The sequence below is a fragment of the Bacillus rossius genome, chromosome 17 (genome assembly GCF_032445375.1).
Source record: "Bacillus rossius redtenbacheri isolate Brsri chromosome 17, Brsri_v3, whole genome shotgun sequence".
Lineage (NCBI taxonomy): Eukaryota > Metazoa > Arthropoda > Insecta > Phasmatodea > Bacillidae > Bacillus > Bacillus rossius.
Window position 1 is genome coordinate 18,945,449 of NC_086344.1, and position 23,114 is coordinate 18,968,562.

At 35.9% G+C, this 23,114-nt stretch overlaps 1 protein-coding gene across 1 annotated transcript in view; it reads left to right on the forward strand.

The window, feature by feature from the left end:
- LOC134540864 (probable peroxisomal acyl-coenzyme A oxidase 1) overlaps nt 1–22,758 on the forward strand; it is a 68,513-nt gene extending 45,755 nt beyond the window's left edge. Inside the window, exons 7-13 of the mRNA XM_063383877.1 lie at nt 133–293; nt 1,545–1,707; nt 3,126–3,316; nt 7,927–8,073; nt 8,983–9,088; nt 11,768–11,914; nt 20,397–22,758. Coding sequence (XP_063239947.1) covers nt 133–293; nt 1,545–1,707; nt 3,126–3,316; nt 7,927–8,073; nt 8,983–9,088; nt 11,768–11,914; nt 20,397–20,657 — 1,176 coding nt within the window. The 3' untranslated portion in view covers nt 20,658–22,758. The remainder of the gene's footprint in view (nt 1–132; nt 294–1,544; nt 1,708–3,125; nt 3,317–7,926; nt 8,074–8,982; nt 9,089–11,767; nt 11,915–20,396) is intronic.
- Nucleotides 22,759–23,114: the final 356 nt, after the last annotated feature.

Consider the following 23,114-nt stretch of genomic DNA (forward strand, 5'->3'; position numbering starts at 1 on the left):
TTTTTCATTACATATAAAAAATAATTTAATTGTATTTTTATTGAAAGGTTGAAACATCCTGTAACAGTTGCACCAGATGTTATGTATCCCAGCGGGCTTGTGTGTTGCAAGTGGGTACTGCATTGTTCCCAGGACGGGACGTACGTGAAGTCGCCCAGCGACAAGCTGACGTACGGCACGATGGTGTTCGTGCGGGTGGTGATCGTCCAGGACGTGGCCAGCTACCTCGCCAAGGCCGTCACGATTGCCGTCCGCTACAGCGCCGTCCGACGCCAGTCCGAGCTGAAGCCGGGGTGCGTGGGGCGGCTCGAGGGGAGGGGGGCCCGTGCTCCGGTGGGATCTGGCCGAGTCTATAGAGTTTGTCAATAAACTTTGTAGGCAACATTAACAGTCATGCGATACGCGGTGATCACGTGTACAGTTACGACAAATTTTTAGATTTTTTTGTTTTAATTACGTATGTTTGAAAGTTGCACGTTAAATAATAGGGATGGGGGCAGCAAAATTATTCGCCACCATGCCCTTAGTTTCTCTGGACGGTTGTGACGGCTTGTGATGTGCGGCTGACGCACTCCATGCATGAACATCGTCTGGAAGCCTTGCATAAGATATTCTTGCAGGTTTCCTCTGTCATACGCGAAAACAACATTGCAGAGTTGCTAGAGGTCGATTAAACCCGGCAAGTGATCATGGAAAATTTTAGAGGAAAAAAAAATAATTAAGCTCTAACACTATAATATGAAATACAATAATGAAATTCTATAACTCTAAAAATTACCATATGTGCCATGGATTTCAGATCAACTGGTATTTTGTTGAATTAAAATTGTGCATTAGAAGAGTAAAAAAAAAAAAAAACCTTAAAGAAATTGTGGCTTGAAACAGCTGAACAATCTGTCTTTTTTAGGACTGGGCCAATTATATCTTCAAATACCATGAGTTCCTTAGTATTCGAAGCATTCAGTATTCAAGGAAAAATAATCAAAGAAAAATATTAGAGGAAATAGAGTAAATAAAAAACAATGATAACCTCTGAAGTTTACTACATGAATTTTTTTCTTCATGCCTATCCTGTTACCATTCCCCTAGATATTGTACTTTAAAAATGTAATTATATAAATAAAATTACAATATGTATTGGTTCTGGAAACTTAGTTTATAAACAACCATTAAACACCATAGTTAATATTTTTGATTTAATGTACATTATTTTATTTTTTAACCTTTGACACCTAGATTTGGATTTTAGGGGTGTATTCGATTCAAATTCGAGATTCACATACGGTTGGAAATTGACCCTATTACTATTATTTTCCTGTGCTTGTTGTTTTTTCACCAGGGAAAGTTGTAAATGTCATTCTGTAACGAAGGTATGTCGCTTAAAGCCTGGTGAATCTTCATGCTTGTGTCGAACAAGGAAAAACTTATTTAATTTTCTGGGAGTGTAAAAACTTTTTGGTTTTCGAAGTTGAGCTGCATCAAAGTTGGAAAAGTTTCCATTTAAAAGGTTCTGAAGAAGGTACCTTGTGGTGTTGCGGCCGCAGGGAGCCGGAACCCCAGATCATGGACTACCGCACGCAGCAGTACAAGCTGTTCCCGAACATCGCGGCCTGCTTCGCCATGCGGTTCGCCGCCCGCCGCCTCTGGAACATCTACAACAACGTCACGTCTGACCTCGAGGAAGGCGACCTGGATCGCTTGCCCGAGGTGAGAGCTGTCGGAGGTTCGCGCCGGTCCGCCGCTCGGGTGACTGTCGTGGTCGTGGTGGTTTTGAAACTTATTTACATGGTGAATTGCGATAAAACCAAAATAACACCGGAAACCGTGTCAAAACAATGTTTAACACCGAAATGCCCATTAATACACCAATTTGCACCAAAACGCAAGTTATATAATGGAATTAAGTAGCATTTAACCAAAACATAATTTATATAATGTCGTTATTTCCAGACAAAAAAATGTACCGAAGTGCATAATTCGAAAATATAAATTTACTTTTTTTTATTGTGCACCTCTTAGTGAATCACTTGCACAAATGCTCACTGTTATATTTTGAATGTTCTGAATTTATCTGTTTTAGACTAATTTATTACAAATTATTTTATTGTGCATATTAATGCAGCACATAAATATTACCACTATTTTGTTGGACTAAGTATTACAAAACAGTTTTCTTAGAAATAAAAAAAATATAACACTGAAATCACCTGATTTAAAAATGAATAGAATGAAAAATAAAACCATAAAATCTTGGACTTGCTTATTTATTTTGTTTATTTAATTAAATTTATTAAATGCTTGCCAGCAGTCAAGTCTCGAGGAGCAGGTACATCAAATACACAAAGACACATTTAAAAAAGACAACTTAAAAGACGAAACACATATAAATACATTAATTAATTATACGAAGGAAAAACTGTACACAAAATCACTAAACATTTACAGAGAAGATTACAACAAAAGAGTAACTACAGTGTGTGTGTGTGTGTGTGTTTGTGTGTGTGTATGCGTATGCATGTATGTGTGTGTGTATTTCTTATTCAAATCTACCGTTGCACTCCAATCTCCATTATATTTTGACACTTGACGTTTGAAATGCGAGGAAGGTCAATGTGATTTTGGAAAACCGTCCTTCATTTCCATTCTCGTACTGTATCATGAGATTTCTAAAATATTCATCCCCATTACACTACAAGAAGCCTCTTCATAAATGTGTTCAGCTCAAGCAACGTCGAGTACTTATGCTAGTATCTTATTAAATACATGATTGAAGTTGTTTAACATTTGTAATGTTTGAACTGAATAAATGACTAACCAGTTAGATCCTATGTATAACATCATTTAATAAAAATATAAAATAACCATAATATTAATATTCAGGATAATATTATTATTGAGCGTTCATAAAATAAATGTTAAATGATTATTTTTTTTAAACTTCAATCCTGCATTTTATAAAAATAAGTGTGATACAGCTTTGCCGAGAACAATATTCGCAATTCAATTCAACCTCATGAATATTTTAAAGATTTTGACATTGGCCTCGCTTCAAGAAACCATGATTCTCGCAGGCCTAGCTTGGAGGGTTCGCGGGGTGACATGTCGCTGTTGTGCTTGCCCGCCAGCTGCACGCCATATCGTGCTGCCTGAAGGCGGTGTGCTCGTCCGACGCGGCGACGGCCATCGAGACGTGCCGCCTGGCGTGCGGGGGCCACGGCTACATGACGTGCAGCAACCTGCCTGCCACGTACGGCCTCGTCACGGCCGCCTGCACCTACGAGGGGGAGAACACCGTGCTGCTGCTGCAGACGGCCAGGTTTACTGTCCAGTGCAACATCTCATGTTATAAGAAACGTAATCAAAGGAAAATAATGAGGAAATTTATAAATTCCAAAACTTTTCCTGGGCCAGATATCATTTGGCTACTAATTCTAGTGCAAGACACATTAGATTTAATACTAAATATATAACGACATTTTTTAATGTCATATAATTTTTTTTTAAAGAGAAACTTTAAATTCACAAAATAATTCTCATAAAAAACATTTATCAAAAATTAATACCATTAAAAATATTTATACATTAAATATTTGCCCGAAAATAATGCGGCTCTGAATAAAATGCAACCCCAGACTTTTTGATTATGAGTTAATGAAAAAGACTTTAAAGATTGAAAATTGTAAATAGCACTTGAAAATTATTTAAATTATTTAATTTATTCCATATTTACTAGACCCTTTCTGGTGTTAAATTCGTCAGTGGAGTGAAATAAATACATGGTCTCTTTAAAAACACCAAGCTGCAGTTGGATAGAAAAAATTGGTTTTATGACTGTAGTTCAAAGGCAGCTGTTCAGAAAGAAGAGAATGTGTTGACATACGGTGGTCTGGGAGGGGGTGGCTTCCTAGAAGTCACAGTGAAGAGAAGCGGAGAGAACCCAGTGACTAACTCCATTTGTACCTCTCCTTCCTGCATCTCTCATCTGTCACGCCTGTACAGAGGTTCAGAAGCCACGGACTACAGTGGCATAAGTGAGGCAATTAACAAGCCGAGCATGTAGTTTGAGAACTAAGTGTAGGTTAAGGAGGCAGCAATTAAGAGTGGCCTTAAGTGACACAAGTGACATTTTGAAGAGGCAGAGCCTGTAGTTTTTCAGCTAAGCTGTTCCCAGTGGCAATGTACAAGTTTGTGATTATAATGTGATCCTCACTTTAAGTTTCCACAGTTTTGGTAAAAATCATAGCATTATATTCAAGTAAATACTCTGTGTATATACATATATATTAAACATATATTAATAGTTGTGTGAGAATATGAAGGCTTCATAATAGTGGCTGCTGTCACTTTACGTATATGCAACCAATACATAAAGCCAAGATTATATGGTTTTATGCGAAATCGCGAATTTTCACGCGAAATTCATCCCAAACCGCGAAAAATGTGAAATGTTTTCTAACCACAAATAAACACCTCAATATTGATTTAAATCGTTACTACCGACTATTGGTTGATTGACAAAAATTCCATATTTGTTTGTAGAAGAAATGGTCGTCATCCAACTGCAGTGTGGTGGTTATTTAATGCGTTAATTATTCATCTTAAAAAATTACAAGATATCACAAAAATTGACGATTTCACGAACAAAAAAAAGATCGTTATCGGAGTTAGGTTAGGGTTTTTAAACGCATCTAGCCACTAGAGATCACGCAATATTAACAACTGACGATCGTAAACTAAAATTAACAAGTTAACAAACACAACAACGTGAAAAATCTCAGCGCCTTGTTTGCTGTATCCTTTGAAAAATACACGTGAACAAAAACTGCATTCATTAAATAAATACGTATGAAAATAAAATAAAAGCGAACATTGATATTTAATGATCACTTAATATTTAATGAAATTTCACTGTAACACAATTTTGTGTGCTTGTTGAATAAGCAGTTTACCGTGAAGCCTTCATTTTCATTTCACACTTCACAGGCGAGAGAGCCAAAATCGTAACATAATCGAAGTTTTCCGATCGGTAATGAAAAAGCACCATATTGCAAGGATTTATTTATTTTACGGTCATCAAATATTTTAAATAACGCTTACCTACCCAACCCTCCCGGAAAATAAATAAAAACATTTATTTCACTGACCTGACATAACCTAACCTTTTACTTCGGGTATATGGCTCTCTCGCCTGTAAAAAGTAGGCTTCCCGCGGTTTATTTTTTCGCTAAACTTCAGTAAATACTAGTTTTTGGTACCTCCGGGCTTTGTTTACAAATGACGTGCATAAATGAAAGCTAAATTTCTTAATTATGCCAAAAAATAAAGCTACTGCGGCATCACGTGCTGACGAGTTTAAGAATGAGGGATTATATGTCAGTGACGGAAAAATACTTTTCTGTAAATATTGTAATTGCCGTTTGGAGCATGAACGTAAGGACACGGTAAACAAGCACATAATTAGCGACAAACATGTAAAAGCTAAACGATCCCCATGCACTTTGAAACGATAGCTTTCTATCCCAGAAGCAGGAGTGGCGCAAATATGCGCAAAAAAACAAAATGAAGATTTTGTTCTCGAAACTGTTGAAGCCTTTGTAGCTGCAGGTATTCCTCTTGAGAAACTTGACAACAGCAAGCTGACTGCATGGATGCAGAAGCATGTAAGTGGTGCTGGTGATCTTCCAACAGTGGATTGGATGAGGAAAAAGTACATTCCCCTACTTAGAGAGAAAAAAGAAGTGGAAATCAAGCAGCAGCTCTTGGGGCAAGATGTGGTCATACTCGCAGATGAAACCACTGACAAGAGTAATAATTGTGTTTTCAACATCTTGTTTAAAATTCTGAAACCAGGTGCTGAACAAGATGTTATCTTAGGGGCTTCTTGTGTCCTTGATGCAGCAAATGCTGTTTGTTGTTCTCGGGCAGTGATTGATGTATGCTCCAAATATGAAGTCAAGGAAGAAAACATAATTGCGTATGTTACAGATAGTGCCAGGTACATGACAAAATCTGCTGGCACCCTTGAAGGTGTATTTGGTGACCACATGTACCACATACAATGTTGGGCCCATAAAGTAAACATTGTTGGGCAGATATGGCAAAACAACTTGGAAGAACTGAACCTCTTCGTTTGTAAGGTAAAGATGGCCTTTCTTAACACCAGAAAGAGGAGGCATGCATACCTTCAATTTCTTCTCCAGAAACATGGAGAAAACAAGGCTCTGGTCAAGTTATTCCCCATGCCAGTTGTTACACGTTGGAACACATGGTTTGAATCTGTATCATACCTCGCACTCCATCTGCACGACATTGTGGAATTCTTTGAGCAGCTTAGCGAAGATAACTCTGGTGTTAAATATATCAAGGGACTCCAGAAGGAAGAGTTACAATGTCTTGAGGCCACTCTTACATTTGTGGCTCAAAACTGTAACACCTTTGTAGAGCTAATTAATTTTCTTGAAGGAACAAAGTATCCTACTGCTCATCAGTTGTGCACAAAATTGAGTAAACTGCAAACTACTCTTGATGTCTTGGCTAAGGGAATATTTCCTGAAAATGTTGAAGACATTTTGGCTGAAATGAAAACTGTCAACTCTGCAGCCCTTAAAGAGCAGTTCAAGAACACAGCTAAACTCAGTCTTATGAAACTGATTGATCTGGTGAACACATCCATCTCGTCAACTATTTCTGGGAATCAGCGCTCTAATGAATCTTCAAAATGTAGGAAACATTCGTGTGGAGGAAAAAGAATTCCAGAAACATATTGGGAACCTACCTTTCCTTTGCAAGGTGCAGAAGACCTCTGTAGCGACAGGCTACATAACACTCCAAAACCTGGTTTCCCAAGAGCAGAAGAAACCGCATGTGAACTACATAGACATGGTGGACATACTATGTAAAATGAAAGCGGATTATCCTGAATTTGCAGCTGCTGCTTTAAAGTTAATATGGATACCTGCAACGAATGTGGACTCAGAAAGATCTTTTTCTAAGTATTCTGTAGTTGTAAGTGACAGAAGAAGATCTCTAAAACCAGAGAATGCTGAACTGCTGACAATGGTGGCTTTTTCCTGAGCTTAATTATATTGCATTTATAGAACAAAAGTTTAACTGTAGTTTCTATTTTAATTAATTTAGACTCTCTCCTGAACTCAGGAACAGTACTTACCTGCATAAGAATACTGAATATTTTAGTTGTTAATTTTTTATGTACTCTCAACATAGTATTGTTTAATGTGCATATTTTAAGTCTCTAACCACGAATTATTGAAGCATTTGATCAAGGCAGCTCTGCTAGGTGTGTACATGTTATTACATGTGTTTTAATTTTTTATGACGATAAAGACGAAATCCACAATTCTTAATGACGAAAAGTCCTTTTTCATAACACCATAAAATCTTGGTTATACCAATACAGTATAGTGTTCCTGACAATATTTATTTGTGGAGTGACTTTAAACGGGTTGGACATAACTGGTTTAGAAGGTGTATGTTTTTAATTATTAATCTGTACAGTAGATTCAAAAAAATACACACTTTAGTTTGCCTCCAGCTACAATGCTATAAGAATGTTTGTTTGGCACTTCAGGGAACATTTGGGACACAAAAATAAATTGTTTGTATCCTAAATAATGTAAATATGTTTTTTTTAAGGGTTTTCTTCATGCAATAGTTTAATTTAGATTCAAGTGGTGGATTGGAGGTACTCTGTGTTATTTGGATTTGGGAAAAATTTGGATTCGACCCTTTACTAATCTAGACAGTTTTATCATATGAAAATAGACATTCAGTTTCGGCCAGTTGAAATACACCATGGTTTTTATCCGCTGGGAATAAACACCTGGTGGAAAGAGACACTCCGCAGTCTAGTATCGGTGAACTGGAGGCCTCCCAGCCGACGGAGTGAGCAGACGTGCGTGTGCGCAGGTTCCTGATGAAGTCGTGGCAGCAGGCGGCGAGCGGCATCAAGCTCACGCCGACGGTGGAGTACCTGCACCCGAGCCACCGCAGCTCCGGCGTGTGGGACCGCAGCGTGGAGGGCATCATCCGGGCCCACGAGGACGTGGCCGCCGGGTGGGTGCGATGTATATACTTAAAAACTGTGCCAGATCACCGACAAAATTACCAAGCAGCTTACCGCGGCGCCATCTTGAAGTCCGCTGCTCTACCAACGGACAGTGTTGCCAGATTACTACTTGCAGGAGTAGTATCCATCCACCGAATCCCACGATAAGCACAACACGTGTTTTATGTTACCAAACACTCTATATAAAGGAAAATTTAAATCATTCATTCAAAATCTTCAATCTTTGAAAGTTCTTCTATGATAGCTTTGAAATTCTGACACAACGATGCATTCCAATATGCACATGTTTTTATATACGTATGTCACACCTGTGACAGGTAATAAAGATAGTTAAAAAATATAGCTTATATGGAGTTTTAATATTTTCATCGCTATAGAGTGACATGTAAAGAGGTATAGATACAGGTATATAAAGAATATCGATAGAGAGATATGGATGGATATAGATATACAGATATAGGGAGAGAGAGATATATAGAAAGGTAGAGATAAAGAGGTGTGTGAGTGTAGAGAGAGAGAGAGAGCAAGAGCAAGAGAGAGACCAAAGTGCATGGATCTGAAAAATAAATTTAATTTGTTTTTATTGTGCTTCTCGTACTGAATTACTTTCATACCACAAATCCACGGGATTTATTTTTATTGTTCTGAATGTATCTGTTTTAGACCAACTTGACACAAATTATTTTATGATAAAAATGCAGCATACAAATTTTACCATTTATGTTGGATTAAGTATTACAAAACAGCTTTTATAAAACTAGAAACAATAACCCCAAATTCCTGTATTGCAAAAACGAAATGGGAGTAAAGATAAAACCATAAAATCTTGTCTCTTGTCAGTGAGATGTGAAGGCCATATAGCCGTGGTGGAGTGAGTGCCAGTGATGCTCCCGCAGGAAGATACGCCTGGCTGCCGGGAACATGGCCAGCAGGATCAAGTCCGGGACGTCCCCAGAGGACGCGTGGAACATGACGTCCATCGAGCTGGCTCAGTGCGCGGAGGTGGGTGGTTGCTTATGGCCGTGCCTGCGCTAGGGGCTGTGCTAGGTTACGAATATCACCAAAATCCCCCCCTGCCCCGAAATTCTAATTTAAAAAAGAGTTCCTGTATGTCATAATAAAGTCATAAATTATCAATTTATTTTTAGTTAAGTTCTCATTGTCTCGTACGCCATTTTGATTTTTCCTAGAGCTGTGCTGATACAAATTGGCAGAAGTCGATTTTGCCGATATATAGTTGGATCTTCGTTTCTGCCGATGTGTCTTCTCATAACCTAAAAATCCACCTGTACCCTTTCCACTTTTCATACTACAACATACTTTGAACTCGCATCATTTCCTAAGTTTGTAAGCCAGCTGTACATATCAAACTTTTAACAGTCTGTGTTTTAATAACATTCTAAAGAAATATATCCATCACCATCATGGTAAAATTAGATAAGAACTAAAACTTTGTGACAGAACAATAAATGCAAGGGAGATGTCATGTTAAGGGCTCCGCCTGTCCGGACACACACGGTGCACAGAGCTTAGAGAAAAACAACGCGATTTGAAAACTGCTCAAGATATCCGAGTGGGGTTTGTTTGCAAATAGCGTATAAGAATTCTCTGAGGTCCGATAAGTAGTTTTGTTTCCAGATTCACTTTTTAAACTGTATTTGTAGACATCTTTCTTCATTACTCCGCCATTTAATGTTACGGCCAACACTCAAGCGAGAAGACTGCGCTAGTCCACAGCCTTCCACTTAGAGGCTATTCATTGCTAGAATCACCAACAAGCGTCACGCTTATCATCCTCCCTCAGTAACACAGATATTCTCCTGATGAGACAGGCCCCTTAAGATTTACAAATAGCCCTTTATTAATAGTAATGACAATAAAATTTAAAAAAATATCAACATGGCATATGAGACTGACCCTTAAGTCATTAAATTGTGCTACTCTAGATTGAAACTTCTTTATTGCCTTAATGTAACAAATAGGTTGAACATTGTCGTGATTTAAAGGTTGATACCTGTACTACCTTAAATAAGATTTGTAAGAGAAGTAAAAAAATAACTTAACTTTTTTATGTGGTAGTTATTTGCTTTGTTCAAGCCTGTTTATGTATAGTTATAATAAGTAATTAAAAGGGCAAGAAAAAGGTCATTAATGTCATCTTAAAAAGTTATTAAGAATTTGTCATTTAGGACCTTAGCTAAGTGCCAGTTTTTGTAATAAAATAAGTTATGAAATACACAAAAGTCCAGTCTGAAAGACGTACAACCACGATAAATTTTGTATTTTTATTTATTTTTGAAATTTTCGAAATTTTTGTATGACAAACGGTGCAAAACTGCAATGGCGTATGTTCAAAAAACTACATTAAATCAAATTTCCCTATTGCATGAATTATTTAAAGAATTTACAAGAGACAATGTTTCATTTCTAAATTGGTTGAATTTAATAACATGTTAACAGAGGAAGCCTACACATTAACACCTACATACATACACACACACATACAGGAAGTCAAAATAATAAGTTATGCATATTTATGCATAGTCATATTTGTGCAATCCTGGAACCATTCTTGCAATTCAATTACATATTTCCCACCTTAGAATGGATTAAGCAAAGCCTTTTATTAATTTTGGGTCAGTAATGTTTGCAGTGTTTTTCTTGCTTTAAGTAATTAAATTTTCTTAAAAGTACATTAAAAAACATATTAATAAAAAATTACTTTACGAAACCAAACACTCCTTAAATCTTTTGCAGTTAAGTGATTGTAATAGCTACTTCCAGATATTCTTATTTCACTTTTACATCAGATTTTTTCCTTGAAACAGCAAAACTTTCCATTTTCTAAGTAATTTTTAAGGTTAATGTTTTCAAATCATTACATAAATGGAAAAGGCGCTTTCTGAATGAATTGGTATTTCAGTATTCTAAATACTAAGTTTTTTTTCTCCTATTCAAGAAAATGTAAAAATTAGTAATGTGTTAAACTTCATTTTACATGAATGTGAACATCAAATTGGAATAATAAAGAGTACCTTAAATCTACTCTTCGAAGGATTAGATCTCAACATACATCCCTCTAATATTTATTGCACAAACTAAGTTTCCCAAGTTACTACATGTCATACTTTTACTTACATAGTTATATATTAAAAGTATATATTGAGGAACGGTGATAAGTTAGGGGTAAAAAAATTATAGAACCTGAGAATACTTTTTCTACCATATCAGAACAGGTGTAACACATGGTACGTTCTAACATTCTAGTACTGTATGTTTTTGTGCAGTTATTAATGTAAATAACTGTTAAAAATCAATTTTATAGTGTTCAGATTATGTGGAATGTGCTGTACTATACAGCTATATGCCATATGCTATATTGCACCAATCTGGCTGACCAGTATTATACGAGTAACATTGCATCAAATGCGCTACCTGTTATGAATTCCATATTTCGTTCAGAGATTTTGCCTGTTCCAAATGGCAGAATTGTTTTAAGAAACATTAACATGCACAGGTTTCCTTTATGGTGTGATTATTTCAACAGTGAGTTATATTTATTTAGAAAATTGTGTTTCTCTCTTTCAGCCGGTTTACCCCTTACGATATACTTACAACTCGAGATTTGAAAGTTGCAATTCTATAACGTGCACCGAGTTTCATGCGCTTTTTTTTTTCCAGGCACATTGTCGATGCCTCCTTGCGAGCACGTTCCTAGACACGCTGAAGTCGCTGGAGATATCAGACTCGCTTCGCTCCGTCCTCACGCACCTCTGCGAGTTGTACGCGGTGTACTGGCTGCTCCAGAAGTCCGGGGACTTCCTCAGGGTGAGTGGTTACTCTGCGGCGTGTCTGCCGGGTCACGAAGGTCACAGAAAATGTTGCGTGTTGTTGAGAGGGTTTTGAAAGTTTCCAAAATGTCAATTTTTAGTGTTTTTTTTTGTTTCTTTTCTAAAATTAGCTTCTGTAATTGGCACTCCATATCACCTTCAGATAGCAAATAGGTTAAAAAAAAATATTTAAACTTTGTTTTATTTTTATATATATATATATATATATATATATATATATATATATATATATATATATATATATATAAGGTAAGTGCACCAGTAGTCGTCATGCTAAGAACAATTTAAGGGAAAAAAATCGCCTACCTAACCTTTTTGGTGTATTAGCGCTTATTATGTGTTTGAGTTGAACCTCAAACATTCCTCTACAATAATATAACTCACTTTTGTATAAAGACAAATTATTTTAGTATATTTACAATTTTAAAAAAAGTGTTATTTTGAGCCAGTAGTCGTCATGCCAATTTTCGTATTTACCAGTACTCGTCACATCTTTGTGCCAGTAGTCGTCATGCGTAATTTCGATGCCTATAGATTGTAAACAAGAATTTGCAATTATTATATAGTACCATTTTGGGTTTAACACTTTATTTTAAATGATAATGCAAACTATTAAATGGAACTGCTAACATAACATTGTAATGTAAATACACAAACATAAAAATTATATTACTTATACTCAACTTACCGACCTATACATTGCTTTCGGCAGTCGCAATTGGTCGCAATAAATAAAGCTGGAAACAAGATACATTGTGCCAACACTTACATATAAACATTGGAAAATACAAACGTGATAAGAAGTTATTAAGTACATTTTTACATAACACATGTAAAACAAAAAATGTACAAGTATTTAAAATATTCAGTCAAAAAACATTCTTTAAAGTGATCATTTTTGTTTCGTGATTAAATTTCACAACAGTGTGAACATTTGCCTAATGAAAATGCAATAAAACATTGAAAATAATTAAACCTAAAGTTATATTTCTTAAAAATTATCTAATTAATTATTGTTCAATAATTGTATTAGTTCGTGCAATCTTCCACAAGTTCTCTAAACTTAATTTTCATTAACATCAACAGATGCACTAAAAATGTAGTTGACCCTGGCACCTTGTTGATTCATGCTTGGAGATGGAAGAATGCCATTAATCTGTGACCTACTTACATAAGAAACATCATTTTCTTTTGTCACAAATACCTTCTTACTCTCGTCTTGAGCTCGCATGCCCATAACTCTTACTTCTTCCCCTTCAGTTTCTTGGATGATGCAAACAAATCTGTATTTTGTTGTGCCCCTTTTCCCACCCATAAATGTCACAAGAACAAAAGATCCAGGCCGCAAATTTTCATCAGTCACCTCTTCTAACTCTACACATTCTTCTTCTTCATGTTCCCCACTCCATTCATCAGAAGATTCCATAGGAATGATTTCTTCCTCCGATGATGATGATGTAGAATTGTCATCCACTTTCCTCTTCTTGGCAGTCTGTTTTTCTTTCTCCAACCTCTTTCGCAATCTTTCAGCTGCCCGTTCTTCCTTTTGCTTTTGCAAGTCAATTTTGGCCTTCTCTTTCTTAGAAAAGTAATCTTGCCAAGCACTCGAACTAGCAACAGAAGGAATTTTCTCTCTTGGTGCACGTTTCTTTAACTTGGTTTTCTGAGAAGGCCAAAACAATGCTCGCTTGAAGGGTGAGGGAATGGATTTGTCTGTGGGCACAGCAGTAAGATCTTTGGATGTTGATGGAGTAGGCTCAGGATTAATTGAGGAAATGGTGTCTTCAATGATTGGTAGTTCTTCTTCAACAGCAGTTGGAGGGTTTGATGGTTTTTCAGGTACTGTTGGTTCTTCAATTTGGGGGTGTGGTTCCTCATGTTGGGCAGAAGAGCTGGTTTCGACCTTGTCGTAATTTCTAACATGTCTCCAATATTCAAATATGGACGTGTCTCTAACATCTCCCTGCCACACATCTCCCGATTCATTGAAAAGCTTCAATTTGTTATGTCCCAGAAACTTTTCCAAGTGCTCAACAACCCGAGAACTACCAATATTACTTTCTGGAGTCTTGGGTGTAGGTGAGGAAAGTGTTGATGCTGGTGTGCATGGGACACTGGAGGGCCTAGAAACGAACTTGTCCTCATCCACTGCAGAAGGATCCCATGGGAAAATTCCACTTTTCCTGAACGAGTGCTGCAGTATTTCTGGGGTGACAACTTTCGCGATCACAGTATCCAGCAGTTTGGCGAAATCTTTCTTCTTTAGTGTGGGGTCTTCCTTGTGAGCCACACGCTGCAGTCGCCACTCATGAACTACATTTTTCCATGCACTTTTGAGTGGCTTGAAGACTCCGACATCCATGGGCTGCAGTATGTGGGTGGAATTAGGCAATAACGCCACTAAAACTATCCCATGATCTTTGCAGAATGTGCTGCTGTTCAGAGTCAGATGTGATGAATGGCCATCAATGAAAATAATTGCTGGTAAAGTTATCTCCTTCTTCACCAACCATGGGTGAAATATGTTAGTCAGAAATTCATAAAATACTTCACCAGTCATCCAACCATTTGGTGACTTGCCAATTCCCCACTCGGAAGGTATTCCTGCTACAATATCCTGTGGAAGCCTTTCATACTTGAGGCACAGCAGTGGTGGGCAAAGTTCACCAGCTGCATTCCCAGTCAGTAATACAGTGATACATTCCTTTTCGTCAGAGTTGACTTGCTGAAAAATGTTTTTGTCTCCTTTTTTGGCCAGAACTTTGTTACCCTTAGGGTTCAGGAAAAAAGCAGACTCGTCTCCGTTGAAAATTCTTCTTGGGTCAGACAGAACATCTTCCAGCTTGTTCTCCTCCAAGTACTTGTATACTTCCCTAAACCATGCTGATATCTGTTCCTGCGAGACAGCTGCCCGACTGGAAGTCAGATTTTGTGCAGTTCTCAAGGTTAAACCTGGATTCCTTTTAAGGAAAGATGTGCACCATGTCCTACCTGGCCGCCCATCTTTAAAAGGAAAAGGCCTCCTTAACTCCTTAGTTAACTGCTGCACACTATTCTGCAAGTCGTCTATGGTAATCGGGAATCCTGCTTTACAGAGAGAAAGAGCCCACTGCACTAGCATGCTCTCTTCCTCTTTCTTAAGCCAAGATTCGGGTCCCATTTTTCGTCCTATAGGTGTCTTGCCCTTTACTTTATCCGAAAGTGTGTTCCTCGGAACACCATGTCTTTCCGCTGCCTGTTTTATGGACATCCCGTCCTTCACAGCCTGCAAAGCCTCTTCCATCTGGTGGGGCTCATATTTCAGTATGCTTCCTCTCAGCATGGCACTGCAAATGAGTTTTATTGTGTTAATTTATGATTTGACATCAAACTAATACCGAATGAAATACTTACAAACTATTTTCAAATCATATCGAGAAATGTTTATTTTAATGAAAATAATCCAATACTTATATGTAACCAAAATTATATATTATCGGGGAGGAAGCAAAATACACTAATGAGGGTAAGTTTTCAAATAGTTCTAATTTTAGTATGTTAATTATTTTTTAAGCTAATGTTCTAGTATTCGTCATGATTCTGTACCAGTGTTCGTCACCTGTGACGACTACTGGTCCTGATCACTGATTGGATGTTTTACAAACACAGTTAACTTATCATGATGTAATATACATTTTAACGAATGCAGATATTCGATTTTAAAAATAACTGACATGTACCAGTGTTCGTCAGGCATGACGAAAACTGGTGATTTATGGTATTAAGTGATCCAGTGCTCGTCACCCACATTTTTTTTGTAACTTTGCATAATATCGCTAGACTTAATATGCCAGATATTTTGCTAAACACCTCTTAGAAACATAAAAATGCAAACATTACCCTGAAAGAAATACGAATGCAATAATTGAAAAAACTAATTACTTACCTTCTTAGCACAAACCAACAGCAGTATATACCACTTCTCGGAGTATGGTGCACAGCCTCTTAGATGCGGGAATTCCCCTTATGTAATCGGGTGCGTTCCGAAAATCTTTATGTCGACAAAAATAAGTGACTATCAATCTGAATTTTAATACGTTCGAATCGCGAGACTTTGCATACTTGCACTTAATATTAATTTTTTTATTTATAAGTGACGACTACTGGTGCGATGACGACTTCTGGTACACTTACCTTATATATATATATATATAGTGGGCCAAAAAAAAAATTATTTTGCCAAGAGGTTGACATAAAATCCATAAGAAAGTGTTGGTAAGAAATTGTCTCTAATTTATTTTCTGCTGATTGTCTTTTTATTACTTTGATTAGCTTGTGGGCACGTTCATCAGCCCATGGAATATTTTCCCAAAGAACATTGGAATGAGTCTGTGCTCATTCAAGCCTCTAGCAGCTCTTTGAATCTGTAATGCCGCCTTTCCAGTTCAGGCAACAAAAAAATAAAGCACTGGCATTGCATATTAGTCAGGCGTTTGATGTCAGGTCTCTTCTGTTCATACTTGTAGCAAATACTACTGGTAGGCTTGTGCGAATTTTTGAATACAAATATAGTTTATTATTCGTGTTCAATTTGACTTCGAAAACTAACACTTTGAAATAACTATTCTTCTGTTGATTATGAATATTTGACATAGCTAGAGACAAGATTTTATGGTTATATTTTTCGGCAAATTTTGTTTTAAAACAGATTTTGGTGTGATTAGTTTTATTTTTTTATGAAATCTGTTTTATAAATAAGATATGCTGAACAAATATGGCACTTAAATGTTCCATGATACCTATATCTCCAAAACAGTGTTATTTTTCTGATACATGCGCATTTGCAAAACAATGATTTTTTATAGGAAGCATGTCTAACTATTCAGAACAAATAAAATAAATTAGTAATGTATTTTAGTTTCAGAAAAATATACTAATTTCATAATTTGAAAAAGAGTAACAAATAACAGTATGAGAGTTATAAAAAAGAAAACTTTAATTTTTTAAAAATTAAATATACATACATAAAATGTCTGTACTTACAGTGCATAGTCACACACACTATAAAATGGCATGCAGGGTTCTGTTTAACGAGGCCAGGTTATAGGAATGTTGGAATGGTGGAGGCTGAATTATTATACTTTCAGAAATTTACAAATTAGGTAAACTATTTTTTTAAGGCATTAGTCAAGGATATTTGTAATTTTGGTTATTGAAAATCATGGAAGGGTCAAAGTTTTATTACAGATTTGCTTGCACACCCTGTTATTACAACTTGTTTGAAATATAATTGTACTATATATTAATTTCTTTTTTGTATTCCAGTTAAAACCATAGTGATGTTCGATAATCCTAAAGATCGTGTTCCTAAACATGCCAGACTAAACAGCTTCTACACTTAAGAGCTTCCTACAGATCTTGGGTGGGAAGTTATAGTGTCATGTTTTGCAAAGATTTTACTTTTTTTTTGTTAACATTATTGCAGTGGTAATCTTCAGGGTAATATATTGTGTTCTTGTCTATGCATGGGATGACAGTCTGGATAGTCGAGTTCTGGAGTCATTGTGGTGATATTGGTACCTGATGAAACTTTAGCTTTATTTATGGTACAGGTGTTTTTTTGAGACACTAGTGCTGGGCGAAGTTCGAAACCTCTTAAAATATATGTATTCCAAAAACCGAACGTTCGTTTAAAAAAAATAATGTTTTTCTAATTTTCTAACCCCCATTTGAGACCATCCACAAAACAGCACAACAAAATTCCATTACTTGTAATATTCCGACTTTTATAGCATAATCGTCGCATCAGCAGTTTCAAGTGCAGACAAAATAAAAAAAAAATATTTTTAATCGTTGCATAACTTGCATAGTTTTCTTTCATATAGGTGCACTTTGTTTATTGTTTACTGTAAATATTTTTGTATGCATTTCTCGTACTACGTAATATTAGGGATGGGGAATATTTACTGTCACGGTGACTTTGTCACGGCGACTGCAATGTCACGTGTCACGGTGGTGACTTTAGCTATAAGTAACAGGGCCAATGTCACGTCTCTTCACGCTTGTCGCTGCGATGCGTGTCACGGGTCACGTGTCGCTGCAGAGCGTGTCACTGGCGCGTGTCGCTGCGGGCGTGTCACTGCGGTGCGAGTCGCAGGTCCTTAAAGTAACGGCGCCGGGAAATTAATGGTGACTGAAAAAAAAAAAAAAAGCCAAACAAACACTGTTAATTCGGTGAAGTAGGATATTGCCCAGTTTTCGTGTTTTTAGTATTATTAAAAAATGTGATGATTAATGTTATATTTTAATAAAAATATTTTATTTAAAAATATTTATAAATAATATAGAAGATATTTATTTCATTTGTAAAAATGCATAGTTAATAATTCCAATTAACTATGAACTAATTTGGTTTATCAATGATTACATGTTGTATGTCACATATATAAAAATATACAATTATTAGGAGATTATGTAACACTATATTTATTAATAAAAAAACAACGGTTTTACATTTTAGCAACAAGGTCACTAACAGTGACAATGTCACGGTGACTTGACCCTGTGACTTTCATGTCACTGGTCACGGCGTGTCACAGGAACAAAATTTGTCACTGCTCCCATCACTACATAATATAAACTACCTACTATCGTACAAATGCCAAAGGTCTTGTATATTATACCTTTAACTATAGTGCATGTACGATAAGTGTTGTAAAATCACCAAAGATTGCGTACCCCATACGTTAAACTAAAGCGCATGTACGAGAACTCTCGTATTTGGGCAAAACTGACGTGATCAAGTTAACGCAAGACACATGCGTTAGGAAATGATTACGTAAATGACGTATTTTAAATTACTGGGATGTATTTATTTTCTTTGGCCTTTGTGGTTATAACAGTCAGGTACTGAAAATATTAATTTAATCTTGTGTATTAAAAGTACTGGTCCAGTAAATTTTACAGTACGGTACTAAGTTGACTAGAGTAGTCGCGGCAGCCATCATTATTTCTCGTGTTTTCTTTTTTCCGATGCAAATTTCTATAACCACACTTCTTACGTTACGTTTACAATACTAGTACTTTATTTACTCTATGTTTACAATATTATTGTTCTTGAGGTGATTTGCGATGAGCAGGCTTACGTCGTTTAAGTTTTCCAAATGGAGAAAAGATAATGACGACCCAGATGACCCAGAACCACCCCAAAAAATGTCCTAAAGTTTCTTCTGACGAGCAGCATTCTTCCAAGAAAACAGCAACTGCCATCAGCAGGTTTTGTAATGTAGCTAGGTAACTTAATTCACATTCGACTTTTTTTTAAAGTCCTATTAAAAAGTTTTACTTATTAAAAATGTTAGGCTATGTCTACCACCAAAATATGTTGTGTGGTGGCCTTATGCTGAATGTTCGTCATCTTAATAATATTAATATTATATTTTTTTAAATGAAGGTTAGTGTACACTGAGAAAGGAAGATAGTCTTTTTGAAATTTAGATGGAACTTCGTCATGAATTAAAAGTTGGTGTGTGTGTGTCTGTCTGTCTCTCTCTCTCTTTATATATATATATATATATATATATATATATATATATATATATATATATATATAGAGAGAGAGAGAGAGAGAGAGATATATATATAGAGAGATACAGAGAGAGAGAGATAGAGATATAGAGAGCGATAGAGAGATAGAGCGAGATATAGAGATATATAGAGATAGAGATAGATATATAGAGATAGAGAGATATATATAGAGATAGATATAGAGATAGAGAGGTAAATTAAATGCAAAATGATTTTCTCTTAACTGTTTTCTTTCCTTCATTATTTATTGCATAAACTTTACTTATAAAATGTTTGGAATGTTTTAATAAAGTTAAGCTATATAATTTTTAATTTTACATATGGCTGGAGAACCTTTCTTTCTCACCATTCAGTTAAAGACCAAAATGCTGGTCATCGGTCATCATTTTAATTCAAAACAATTATTTCTGTATGAGGTTCGGTTCGGTTCGGTTCGGTTCTAAATTTTTTTGCTATGGTTCGATTCGGTTTGGTTCGAAACCAGAAAACTGAGGTTCGCCCAGCTCTATGAGACACTATATATTAAAATTCGAATTTAACGCACTACTAGCTACGGGAGGAGCACCACTATCATCTGTGCTGGCAACCAACAATTAGTCTTTGTTATCGCCCCGCCACGGTAAGTCGTTACGTCGAGAAGATGGTTCAGTTCATAGTTGAAACAGGTGTTCATATGATGATAGGGCGAAATACAGTCTATTAAGTTACTCGTATGTCACGCACTCGTATGTTTTGATGAGGATTTTAAAATTCCATTTACCACTTTATTTATTATTTCACTAATGGATTTCAAAATATAATATCGTCATGATAAAAGAAATACATTTCAAATATGTATTAAGAATGTTGTGATATTCTACGTTGTATAGATGTGCGTGCGTGGTCCCTTGCAGTTCTCGGCCGTGACGGCGCAGGACATCGACCACGCGCAGCGCTGGCTGGAGCAGCTGCTGGCGGCCGTGCGGCCCGACGCGGTCGGCGTCGTCGACGGCTTCGACATCTGCGATGAGGTGCTGTCGTCCGCGCTGGGCGTGTACGACGGCCGCGTGTACGAGCGCCTGTTCGAGGAGGCCGCCAAGAGCCCGCTGAACAAGGACCCCGTCAACCAGTCCTTCCACCAGTACCTCAAACCCTTCCTCAAGTCCAACATGTGAGCCTCCAGTATTACAGCACGCGTGGGTAGAAGCATATACATAGTGGGTTCATCGTGCGATTACGTTAGGTTGTGTCGAAAAATAATTAAGATTTTTTTTTTTTCAAACCTTTATAATGCAGATAGTTGCCTCCTATTACTGTAATAAAAACAGTGTAAAAATAAAATAATAATCATGTGATATCTTCCGGTCGCACGTCGTAAACTGTTTACAGAAGTGAACTTTTTTTTTTTTTAATTTTTCAATGTTACATAAAATTCTACGATTGACATGCTTGAGCTCAATTTGCTTATTTCAATGGTTCAGTTAAGTGAAATCAATGAAAAATAATTAATATTTTTTAACATTTTCCAGTCGTGCAAACTGTTCGTAAAGAGGAAATTTTCCAAATGTTTGTAAATTTCATTCTGCTAATCACCTTAACTAGTGTTTTATGTAGCATAAAAATAGTATTTTCTATCTAATTTAGTTTTCTTATTATAGGAGGCAATGTTTCCACACTATTGGTGGTAGAAAACAAACTTTAATTTTTTTCCCCACCCACTCTAACGTACAGGACTGTAGTAGTGGCCTTACTAATTATATTCCAACTATACACAACTTAAATCTTGCCGATTAAATGTGATACAGCCTAGCAGAGATAGTGATGGGAAAATTAGCTTCTTAGCAGTTTATTCAGCTTGTAGTCTTTTAATTGAAAGTTAACAAAAAATATGATTCAGATATTTGTTGACCAAATAGTTTTTTTTCCCTTCGCTATTGCTTAGCAAGTTGTGTGCACTAGCGAAAAACTCAATTTTTACTGGGGGTTTTCATTCAAGTATAATTTTTCTTCCATTCCACCTCCTCCCTGCTATCCTGCAGGAGTTATTTTATACATTTTAACTACTTAATTTGTATAGCATTCATACATTGGAGTGATATTAACACCTTTTGTACATTTTACACCTAGACTTTTGTACCTCTACAACCTACTACATATTTGTGTGTAGAAGTTGTAAAAATAGAACCCACGCAAACATAGCTACAATTTTTATAACTTTGCCTCTGTTTTCCGATACATCATTATTATGAATCACTTGATCATTGTGTTCATATTCAGAGAACTACCTAAAGTTAAATGTTTCAAGAAGTGTTAGGGGGGTAAGATTGATGTACTTTCTTTGGTAATACATAATTACTTCTACAGACAGAGCAAAGAATTGTGAACTATTTTATGAATAAAGTGTGTCAAAACTGTCAAAAAAGCTGGCTTTTTAAAACAGTTTGACCTTCTAGTAAAATATCAGGAAATAATGTGAATTTCTGAAATTCTTACTTATATATTGGTTTACAATTTAAAAAAAAATACTGTATCTTAGCTTTTAATAAATTTTATTAAAGTTACATAATGATGAGCTACCTATTATAATTGCCTGAATATTCTATTATAATTTTTTTTTAGTTATATAGCACTTTAATTTTGAGAGAATTAAGAATGTAGTATTTACATGAATTCAGTTAATTGTAGAAATAAATTAATTTGGCTAGTATCAGTTTTATTTTTAGAAGGTTATTTTTATATACTGTTGTATTAGAATGAGGTCTATGAAGGACAATGATTAATTAAGAGTAAAACTAGGGTGCTAGATTTTTTAAGTAATGTCTGTTCGATATAATTGGTTTCCTATTGACCACATATGTGTTGGTTTAAGGGGTAATATAGAAAATATTTTTGTACTATTTAATAACTGCTTGGTCAAGAATATAGTATTATTGTGCATTTATTAATGTTTAATAGTTGATGTTGATCATTTTAAATTTTATTTCATTGTTTTTATATCAGGGGAAATATTTTTGTAATCAGTAATAATAACCATTGTAATTGGTTTTTGAATATAACAAAGTAAAATAGAGTATTTGTTAACCCAACTTTTTTTTTAATGCATGAATTAAGATATAATAAAAATGGTGAAGGGGAAATTTTTATTTATCCATCTTCCCGCTGTTGGTACCACTATGATGGTTTTGTTTGTGACATGCAGTGTTTCAGAGCATGACATGGTAGGATGATTCCAGTCAAAATTATTTTGTAAAAATTTTAATAAAAATTTTTAATAAACCGTGTTTTCATCAAACTTAACAAAATAATGAGCCACCCATTAGGTAGTACAGAGAATAAAATGTACTATAAATAATATTTAGGCATACTTCACAGTTCTATACCTACTTTTAAATTTCAAAGTTATATTTACCAGTATTGTAATATAATGGTAACGTAAAAAAAAAAGTACGTGTAACTCAGTACACGCTTTGAATATATATACTGTATAGAAGTCGCCAGCCCAGGTTAAAATTTCTAATACGGTTTGAGGTAGTTGGTTAATTCCCCGCCGCAATCGCCACCATCTCTAGGGCATTGACTTGTGGTGGTCCCTAGCGGACAAGTGTCGAACTCATCAAACACCCCTTCCCCAC